At 28.5% G+C, this 11,861-nt stretch overlaps 1 protein-coding gene across 1 annotated transcript in view; it reads right to left on the reverse strand.

Annotated features, from left to right (window-relative positions):
- Nucleotides 1-9,576, reverse strand: part of LOC119608582 (zinc finger protein 1) — a 40,406-nt gene extending 30,830 nt beyond the window's left edge. Inside the window, exon 1 of the mRNA XM_037963055.1 lies at nucleotides 9,234-9,576. Coding sequence (XP_037818983.1) covers nucleotides 9,234-9,333 — 100 coding nt within the window. The 5' untranslated portion in view covers nucleotides 9,334-9,576. The remainder of the gene's footprint in view (nucleotides 1-9,233) is intronic.
- Between the last annotated feature and the right edge of the window lie 2,285 nt (nucleotides 9,577-11,861).

Consider the following 11,861-nt stretch of genomic DNA (forward strand, 5'->3'; position numbering starts at 1 on the left):
AAAGGGGACAATTGTAAGGTAATATTTATATACATTTATTGTTATTTATTAATTTAATATAATTTTTTTCTTAATTTCAGATAGATTTGAGTGTTGAAAACTTTAAACGTATATATCATTCCAAAACGTGTTTGAAATATTATGGTATTTTGCTGCATCAATTTATTTCCCCATTTGGGGGGTAAATAGAAATAAAAAGAAAAAAGGTTTTAAAATTATTACTCAATCCAGAATCCAGATTTTAAAATAGGGATTCTTATACGTTCATCAGTCTGTAAAATGAGATTATAGTAGAGAGTTGATCAGAAAAAGGTTTTAAAACAAATTACCTTTTTTTAGAGGTTCTGGACCTCATAACTTGGTTGAAACGCTGATAGCAGATAGAATGCCTTGGTCAAGCGGAACATTAAAGCAAATACCAGTAGGAATCCGTTGTCTAGGGTTCTATATTGAAGACCCAGAAACAGAAATATACCACCGTTTACCTAATCATAATACAAGCTTCCAGGCAGAAGTCCGAGTAATAACGGAATGTGTAAATTGGATTAGATTAAATATGGCGCCCAAAGCCCTTAATATATTTACCGACAGCCAATTAAATCTATGACCGTATTGGATTGTAAGAAAGCTCTAACCGAATACTCTCCCAGATATAATTTTTACATCATATGGGTACCAGGCCACTCGGCAGTAGTCGGCAACGAAAGGGCGAATGTAAATAATATGGGTGAGGGAATCCCTTAAGGCCTCTTGGAATAACGAAACGGTGGGTAAAACCACAAAGATCCAATGGGGTGATCCTGAGATGAAAGCAAGACGAGAAATCTCCTCAAAATTATCAATTCTGAAGTTAGTATTCTAAGAGCACATCTAAATATATAGTGAAACTCTGGATCACTTTCATTGCCCCTATCAGGCATTCGTCGAAGTTAGATCCAAGCATCTTGGAAGTGATGTTATTCCGGAAATAACATTCTGGACTAAAACTGATGGGAAAATTCTTAGGAATTTCTTTCAGAAAACTAAGTTTCTGAACATTGATAAATAATACATTTAGTGAACAAATATTTGTTCATGAAAAGGAGCGCACAACAGGCCCGATAGTGGGCTAGGTGCATTTCTTCGGATTTGATGTACTCTACATTTTCCATTCTCTATCAACCCTAACCTAAGATTCTGATAAAAAATTTCGATCTATATAAAAGAAATTTTAAATATATATATTTTTTTACTTATGACTTAAGCTTTCAGTTAAGAGAAAATCTATTTGCCACGCCCTCTTTATAGAAAAGAATTTTGAAAGCAATAAATGTTTAAAGATGTTTATTAGAGTTAAAGGAATTTGAAAGTTTTAATGATTAAAATAAAGCTTAAGATTTAATGTATTTGGATTTTCTAGAAGTTTGCTAGACTTTTTTAGGTTTTTTAAAAATTTTTAAAATTAACAAAAATAAAAATTTCTTTGAAATTAATCAAAAAGCTCCTCCCTTTTTTTTAAATTAATTTGATAGAAAATGCAATTAAAAAAACAAATTTCAATAGATATCGACTAAATTAATTAAGAAAACAATTTAATTTTCTACCTTTTTGTTTAAAAACTTTTCTTTTATTTTTTGTTGAGTTCTTCAGTTTTCTGCCACAAACAATTTTCAAATCAATATATTTTGTTCAAATTTTAACAATTTTTCTTATTTTTTTTTGTTAATAATTTTCCTAATGTTTTTTTTGTAGTTATATTTTTGATTTATGACAAGAGGGAGGGGGGATTTTTGTTTTATGGAAAAATGATTTCGTAAGACAAAATAACAACAGAAAAAAAAGAAGAACATTTATTTTGCATTTAGCACGAACCAATTAATATCTGTGTTTTGTAGAGATTTCAAATTTTTGTTTGTTTGTATAGAGTCTAAGAGTGTTTCCAACAACAGCTGCCCATTGACATTAAGAAACCTTAGCAGGAAAATGTTGTACGGCAGAAAAATTACATTTGAAATAGAAAAAAAATGTTTTGAAAAATTAGCATTTGAAAAACAGAAAATCAAAATCAGAAAAAAAATTCAAACAAAAAAACCTGTAAAACAAATTAGTGAATTAAAAAGGAGGGGGCGGTTTTGTTGCTGCTGCTGATCGTAATGCTCGATGTGTTTCGTAGTGGTTTTTGATCGATTACATATGAGGTGATCTGTTTTTCTTTAATTTTATTTTGTATTTTGTCTCATTTAGTTTAGTAGTAGTTGTTGTTATTGCTTTTATTAAGGGTATCTTTGTGTATTTTTTTTTAATACTCAAATACTAAATGTCTACTAAATGCTGTGTTCGCTATAGTATTTGTTATACACCTACTAAAACGCCCATAAATTATATTTTTTTAAAACAAATACAAAATAGATTTAGAAAAACTGAAAACTTGACAAGTTAGTAGACACACACTCATTCATTTGTACATTTAGTTTTAGGCTATATACAGCCCAAAAATGTATTTAAAATTAATGTCTTAAGGTAGCTAACACAGCCAACACAAAATCCCCTTATTAGAGATTTATTTAAATCTTTTAGCTAAAAAATTATCATAAAAAGAACTACTGCTGCTTGTGTTAAAATGGAGCGAGCGCAATTTTATTTTGTCAGCTTCTAAAGCGTGGACATAAGCAATTAATCTTGTTGAAAATCACACATTTGTAACAATTTAAAATAAAATAAATATTTCTAGCACGAATACATATCAAGGTGCAAAAACACTGTCTAAGAAAATAATTTACCTATAATAATAATTTTCTCATCGTTTTCACACTTTCCATTTAGCGTTAGCTATTCAAAAAATGTTCTTTTTCAAAACTGTTAATACTGCTCATGATGATGATGATGAGTTTTCATCACTGACACATTTATGTTTTGTTTATAAGAAAACTGTTTGCTTTTTAAAGCCTACCTCCCTCCCTTGGCCCCTTAATTGCCAGTAGTTTTATAAAAATTTTGCTACGAATGTTAAGTGTTTGGTTTTCACTCTCAATATTTTTGCTAAAAAAACCCCAAACATAGAGTGTGTTTAAGAAAATTAGTTTTAGGCGTGAACAAATATTAAGTATGTCTACACACACACACACACATTCACCAAATACACATATAAAAATCTTCTAGTAACTTAAAATTATTATATTTAGTTGTACATCTTTTAAACACCAAGTGTTTATAGCTGTTGTTGTTGTAGTTTAAAAAAAATTATTTTCAAAATGATGTAGTGTTTATGACTTTTAACAAGCAAATAATAATTTGTAAAATATGATTTGAAAAACTGCAAAAAAAATTATTAAATAAATAAACAACAGAAATTGTTTTACAACACCAACAACATCTTCAAGAAATTATATTTAATTATAATATAAATATTAGAAAAAGGTGGACAGTCTATTGAAATAAATTAACTGTAAACTTGTGCAAAAACACAAGGAAAACTTAACAAATTTGAAAGGTGCTAAATAGTTTAAATTAAGAAATTAAAAGAAAAAACAATTTATCTTAGAAAATTTATGAATTTCTATAAATTATTTTGTTTAAGGTTTAAAAATGCATTAATTTTAATCAAACAACAGACAAAATTAATATGAAATTTAAAAATTTATTTAAATAAATAAATTTCAATTAAATTAAAGCAAATTTTAGAAATATTTTTTAAAAATAAAATTTCAATTTAAAATAAAAAAATATTGAGAAATTTAGAACTGAACTAGAACTGAAGTAGAACAGAACTAGAACAGAACGAGAACTGAAGTAGAACAGAACTAGAACAGAACTAGCAACACAGAACTAGAAAGAACTAGAACAGAACTAGAACAGACTAGACAGACTAGACAACTAGAACTAGAACTAGAAACGAACTAGAACCGAAAACTATAAAGAACTAGAACGAACTAGAACAGAACTAGAAAAGAAATAGAACATAAATAGAAACAGAACTAGAACAGAACTATAAACAGAACTAGAACAGAACTAAACAAACTAGAACATGACTAGAAGAAAAGAACTGAACAGAACTAGAACAGAACTAGAAACAGAACTAGAACAGAACTAGAACAGAACTAGAACAGAAACTAGAACAGAACTAGAACAGAACTAGAACAGAACTAGAACAGAACTAGAACAGAACTAGAACAGAACTAGAACAGAACTAGAACAGAACTAGAACAGAACTAGAACAGAACTAGAACGAACTAGACAGAACTAAACTGAAACTAGACACAGAACTAGAACTAGAACTAGAACAGAACTAGAACATGAACTAGTAACTAGAACTAGAAACGAACTAGAACAGAACTAGAACATGAACTAGAACTAGAACTTAGATTAACTAGAACCTAGAACAGAACTAGAACAGAAATAGAACTGAACTAGAACAGAACTAGAACGGAACTAGAACTGAACTAGAACAGAACTAGACAGACAGAACAGAACTAGAACTAGAACAGAACTAGAACAGAACTAGAACAGAACTAGACAGAACTAGAACAGAACTAGAAAGAACTAGAACAGAACTAGAACAGAACTAGAACAGAACTAGAACTGAACTAGAACTGAACTAGAACAGAACTAGAACTGAACTAGAACTGAATTAGAACAGAACTAGAACAGAACTAGAACAGAACTAGAACTAGAACAGAACTAGAACAGAACTAGAACAGAACTAGAACAGAACTAGAACAGAACTAGAACAGAACTAGAACAGAACTAGAACAGAACTAGAACAGAACTAGAACAGAACTAGAACTGAACTAGAACAGAACTAGAACAGAACTAGAACTGAACTAGAACAGAACTAGAACAGAACTAGAACAGAACTAGTACAGAACTAGTACAGAACTAGAACAGAACTAGATCTGATCTAGATCTGAACTAGAACTGAACTAGAACAGAACTAGAACAGAACTAGAACAGAACTAGAACTGAACTAGAACAGAACTAGAACTGAACTAGAACTGAACTAGAACAGAACTAGAACAGAACTAGAACAGAACTAGAACAGAACTAGAACAGAACTAGAACAGAACTAGAACAGAACTAGAACAGAACTAGAACAGAACTAGAACAGAACTAGAACAGAACTAGAACAGAACTGAACTAGAACAGAACTAGAACTGAACTAGAACAGAACTAGAACAGAACTAGAACTGAACTAGAACAGAACTAGAACAGAACTAGAACAGAACTAGTACAGAACTAGTACAGAACTAGAACAGAACTAGATCTGATCTAGATCTGAACTAGAACTGAACTAGAACTGAACTAGAACTGAACTAGAACTGAACTAGAACTGAACTAGAACTGAACTAGAACTGAACTAGAACTGAACTAGAACTGAACTAGAACTGAACTAGAACTGAACTAGAACTGAACTAGAACTGAACTAGAACTGAACTAGAACTGAACTAGAACTGAACTAGAACTGAACTAGAACTGAACTAGAACTGAACTAGAACTGAACTAGAACAGAACTAGAACTGAACTAGAACTGAACTAGATCTCAACTAGAACTAGAACTAAACTGTATAAATAAAGAAATTTCTAATAAATTTTCATTTTAAATATAAAAACTTTAGGAAAATTCCCAAGTACTTTTTTACGTTACTTTCTTTCAAGGTATTTCACCATCAAGTAATTATTATTTATACTTCGTAAAAGCCAAGACGTCATTTTATTAATTAAATTCCATGATTATCTTTTAATAAAAGAAATTTTTTTCGAAAAACCCACTTTACGTTGATTATATACATATTTGTTTGTATATGGTGATTATTACAGATAATCATAAAAATAAGACACACCTTTTCTTGATTGTACTTGTTAGTGGTTTGCAGCCATATTTGTATTTGCCACAAATAAACAAAACAAACAAAAACCCATTGATAATAACCACTGACTGTCGGAATGAGTGGCTTTTCAACAGTTTATTACCTGTTTACAAATCACCTGTAGCGTTAACATAAAGGTAACAGTAGCCAGCTATTCATTGAAATTTTGTTTGGGAAAACCTATTCATGCGCACGCAGGTTTTGTCTTGAGGTGTGTGTGTGTTTGTGTGTTTTAAGAGTGACTTAAATGTTGTAGTGAGGTTATTCAGGGGTTTGTTTTGTTTTTAAAGTGGGAAATGTCTTAAAATTGGGTTAATTTGTTTTGGTTTTTTAAAATAGGGTTCTTTTTTCCCTTTTTCTAAAAAGTCTTAACTGCGCTTTATAATTTTCCAATGACTCAACCTAATTTATTTTGTATATTTATCAACTTTATATACGTTTTTTCTATTTGTTGTTCTTTTTTCAATTTAATTTGTTATAAAGTATATTAATTTAAAGCTTATCACGTAAATTATGAAAACAACAACAACAATTTTGAAATTAAACAAGTCTGGTTTAATAAACGTTAATGCACTGTATATATTTATATTAGAATTTTGTGTTTCAAATGAATTGATTAAATTTGTTTTCTTTTTTTTTTTTTATTTAGAAAAAAATATTCATTCATAAAAATAAATAAGAAATTATTTAGAATTAAAGGTCTTTTAAGCTTCAACAACAAGGGTGGTCTTTAATATAACTGCAAAAACACCTACAGAGCTTTTTATAAAACTTTTTTATTCTTTTGTTTTTTTTTTTTTTGCAAAAATATCAAATAAAATTCACCTTAAACCACCATCATCATCATCAACTTGTTGAAAAATTCAATTCTTGATCAAAAAGTAGACCGAACGTCTCTTTATTTTTCGTTTTTAAACAATAACAAATAAAATGCATCAAATTTCATTTCATAAAGTACTAATAAGTAGTGTATAAAAGGAGTTTTGTTATTTTGGTCTTTTTTCTTAAAGAAAATAAACAAAAAAACGTTTAAATTTTGAATATTTCAGCAAAGTTTTTGAAAAATAAACAAACAAAACTCTTTATAATTGAAAATATCATCAAATGATTCGTTTTTTTTTTTTGCAATTATCAATTAAGAGTTTTTTTTAGGGAAAATTACAAATTTTAGTACTTTTTTATTAAAGCTAAAACTTTTCTAAAATTTTGCTATTTATAATGAAAACTCTTTCAGAATTTGTTAAGATTATATTCACAAACAAAACCTGTACAATTAATAGCATTTTGACAAAATTTATTTAAAAAGTACCTTAGTACCTTATTGTTGAAAAGGTACCTAATAAGCTTTTAGTATCAAAAGAAGGTTAAAGCCTTTTATTTGGGAATAAAAAAGAGTTAATTCTGGAAAAAATTAAATTTTTTCATTTTGGTACTTTTTTCTAATTGTCATAACTTTGGTACTAATGTAAATATTTGTCCAAAATTTGGGCACATACTAATTTAATACTTTAACTTTTATTTAAGATAAAGTTTTCTAAGCTTTCATTTCTCCCTCTCCAAAATTAACCATATTTGTAAAGTTTTATTGTTAAAAAAATTTAAAATATTAAATTTTAGTACTTATTTTTTCTAAGAAACCTAACTTTGGTACTAATGCTAAAGATTATGCTAAATCCTTTTATTTCAGATAGTATAAACTTAAAAAAAGTTAATTCTAGAAAAACTTTAAATGTTTGAGTTTTGGTACTTTTTTCTAATGGTCATAACTTTGGTACTAATGTAAGGATTTGTCCAAAATTTTGGTAAGTACTTATTTAATACTTTAACTTTGAATTAAGATAATATAATCTCTCATCTCTCTCACTAAATAAATCATATTTGTAAAGATTTAGTGATAGAAAAATTAAAAATTTAGAATTTTAGTACTTTTTTCTAAGGTTCATAACTTTGGTACTAATGCTAAAATTTTCAAGAAATTTTACCTTATAAACCCTTAACACTTTAACTTTGTAGTAAAATAAAAATTTTTCAATTTTAAACCTTTTTAAATAAACAGTAATTGAAACAATTGTAAACTTTTTAAATTAATACTTTTCCCTTAAACTAAACTTTGTTGTGCCAGAAATTTTGACTTTGCATAACATTTTATAACCACTTTATAAGAAAACATATACATATTTTCATAAAATCCTCGTGTCTTAAAAGTATTTATAAAATTTTTAGCGCCATCTTTTTTTCTTTTGAATTTTTTTATTAGCTTTATCTAATTGGCCAAATTTTTCACAATTTGTTTTATGTTAAAAATATTTCGTGTTTCTTTTTCTACATAAAAATAATATTTTTTAATGGGTTTTTTCTATACTAAAGACACAAAAATATGTATTTAATATATAATATAAAGAATTTTTATTTAGCTACGCCTCATTTTTATACTGGCGACACCACACATCAAATCTAAATATTTTTCTTAAAATGTTGAAACAAATTTGTTAAATGTTTTATTAAATGAATTAAAACATTTGTTTGAATGTAATGACAAGATTTTACAATTCAATTAGTTGGTGTTTAAGATTACGAAAATAATATTTATATGAATTATTGAAATATTTCAAAATTTATAAGAAAATTTTCAAAATTTTGTTCAGTTTTCTAAAGCTTATAACTTTGTTGTTTTTAGTATGATTTGGTTTAAACTTTGTGTTAGCTATACTAACTTCTAGAGCTGTCAGTTACACTAGATATGTTTAACATTTTGTTTTAAAAATCAGCCATTATCATTAATATTATTATAGGGGCTTGTTTATATTTTAGTACTTTTTTTCTATTACTCCTAACTTTGGTAATTTTCTTAGGATTTGTTTCAAATTTGCTAGAATTATTACTTAATACTTTAACTTTTTATATTATAAAAAATGAACTCTCTATAGCTTTTTATTCTATCAAAATTTAAGAAATCTGGCAAAAAAGTTTCTGTGAGTAGAGTGAAATTACTTTAAAGTTAATATTAAGCTCATACTATGGCTATTAGTTAAATAAACCTAAAGCTTTAGTTTAAGATCAAATATTGCTACCACGCCTCTTTTTTAAGGGGCGTGAAGCAAATTTTCCATTAATTTCATGTAAATTTCAAAATTTATTTTTGTTTTAAAAGTCAAGTGATTAGGATTAATTTAAATTTCGTATTACACAAAGATATGATCACGATTGAGAATAAACTTTATGTTATATTATCATCATATACTATTTGAAAGCTTTGAAAAGAAACGACGGCGGAACGGTTTGTTTCAAAATGAATTTTGAAACTGTCCAAGTTCAAAGCAATTGCTAACTTAAAAATCTTTCAAATCCCCTGAATCCCTAAACAATTCTTTTTTGTTCCAAAATACTTACATTGCATGGTGAATGCTGGCGATGAGGGCATACTTTGATTGATAATATTATCCTCTTGACCAAAACGTGATGTTGACGACGGCACCAAACAGGACAACATTGGAATGGTGTTTGTTTAAAAAGTAATTTGTTGATATTTCCAAAATGTATTAAACAAAATTCAACAAAAAACTTTGTTTATTTAATTACACTCTTTTTGCACTCTATTTACTAAATTGTAATCACAATTTTCTTTTTTTTAAATACAATAAATCAAGAAATGATTTTTTAACAATTAAGCTCAAGCTTGTTTTAAAGCTTTTAAATCTATATCTTCCCAAGACATGTTAAACACTTTATTATAAATTAAGGTTGTTTTTAAATAATCCAAATTTTAGTTAAGTTTGTATTTTGTGATTTTTTTTTAAATTTCAATTTGCGTAATTTTTTCAAATTTGTTTTTTGTATTTACACTGTGTTTTTGGATTTAACTTTTATTTCCATATAGATGTTGTTTATATTTAAACTTTTTGAAAACTTTTTTAAAATGTTTTCTTTCTCGCTTTAAATATTTGTTTTGAAAATATTCTTAAATATTTGTTATTATTTTCTTTAAATCTTTCTAGTTAAGCTGGTTATATTTTGTTGTGTTTGTTTATTTTTTTTTGTAAATTCTAAATTCTTTATTTTTGTTTTTTAGAAAAAATTTTGTTTGAAATTTTGTCTAGTGTGAAGAAGAACAGCGCGTGTCTTTTCGCCGCGACGTTCAGTTCGCTACTGTTAAAACACGTTTGTACGCGACAAAATAATTCCAATTTTTACCGTTGCATTTGTGACTGAAACGAACTCTGACAAAAACTCAATATAATATTATTTCAAATAAACTCTTGTTGGGTTGTAGGTATAGATGGTTGGACGGACGGACATTGAAACGTATATGTGTGTTTGTATATCCGTGTACTTTACGTATAACGCAAAAAAAAACAAAGAGGAAAAATAAAAACGACCCTCTTTGTATGTTTTTACAAAAATACAAACTCTTACACTCACACACACTTTAAAACACATGCACGGATAAAATTTACTCTACTATACATCTCTGGTGGATGGCTGGCTGGCTGGATGTTTGGATAGATGAAAAGATGTAAGAATATGGGTTGTTGTTATTTCTTTTTCTGCTCATATTCAAACACACCGAGTTACACACACACGCACTCACCAAAATATCACAACTCTTCTTGAACACACAATCATGCCTACAGTTAATAAAAGTATCTCACCCAAGAGTACGTAAAGTAACAGCAACTACAACAACAGCTTCATTATTATTACAATCATTATTATCATCGTGAACAACAAAAAATTCTCACTCACACACATCTCAGCACCATCATCATCATCGGCATCGCCTTCCTCAAGCAGCATCAACAATTTCTAAGGGAAGTTATCTCATTTATTACAGAGATATATTATATTCACTCTCTGTATACAAATTTGCCTTTCTCTCTCTCTCTCTGTATTTTTAAATTGTTGATATGTTTACGTTAATTATCATTAGTTTGTGTTGGTGGTGTTAGTATAAACGTGTGCTTTTTCGGTTTTTCTCTGTTTTGATAATTTTCTAAGGTTGTATTAGTATAGAAAAGAGAAATAGAGCGATTGTTTTGTTTAACTGTAAATTCTGTAGTCGTATGTAGGTGTTTTTCTTTTAATCGTGTATGTTTTCTTAACATTTTCACGTTATAACGGTACACATAACAGAAAGAAAGAATCAGGGGAAATGGATGTAGTCGTTAGACAGAGATTGTAGTTATGTTAAAGGGGTTTGTAAGGGAAATGACTAAACTAAGTGAAGGGGTTTTGAAGAATTTCTCATTATAAAGTTTTTTTCAGTTACTGGGTCCCTATACTTCTTGATAATTTAAAATCGTTCCATTCTGATCACAATGGTTCCAGCACTTCTCTTATTTTCCAAAGCATTGACTATGGATGACCTGTAAGTGCATTATTCTCACGGTATACTTTGAGCCTATAAATATTGTTAAGTGTTTCCTTACACGAACGTGGTTGCAATGGAACCAAGGAAGGTGACGAATGTGTAAATGACTCCTCTAGTAATATTTCGGCTTCCATAGTGCAATGATATCCTTTGATCCTATAAATATTGTTAAGTGTTTTCTTATACGAACATAGTTTCAATGGATCCAAGGAAGGTGACGAATGTGTAAATGACTCCTCTAGTTATATTTCGCCTTCCATAGTAGTTTAAAATAACACATCATTGGTTTCTCAACTCATTTAAAGTGAAAGCTGCAGATAAAAGAGAGTCACTAATGACTCTAAACTGGGGGAACAAAACGGGTCTGATGTTCTACATTGAAAACCCAGAAACAGATGTATAGTGCCTTAGCAGAAGTCCGTGGTAACTTAAACTGGTTTAGAATAAATATAATGCCAACAGAAGTTAACATATTTACAGACACCCAGAAAGAAATTAAGGCGAAATCAGGCGAAAAGGTTAAATATGAGACAGTATTGGACTGTAACAGAGTCCTAACGGAATACTCTTACAGAGGTAAGCTTTGCATCACATGGGTACCATGCTACTCAAGAATAATCGGCAACGAACGAACGAATATTTTTGGTTAA

The sequence above is a fragment of the Lucilia sericata genome, unplaced genomic scaffold, assembly GCF_015586225.1.
Source record: "Lucilia sericata isolate MDLA Ls3-8-SP2 unplaced genomic scaffold, ASM1558622v1 Contig000853F_arrow, whole genome shotgun sequence".
NCBI classification, from domain to species: domain Eukaryota; kingdom Metazoa; phylum Arthropoda; class Insecta; order Diptera; family Calliphoridae; genus Lucilia; species Lucilia sericata.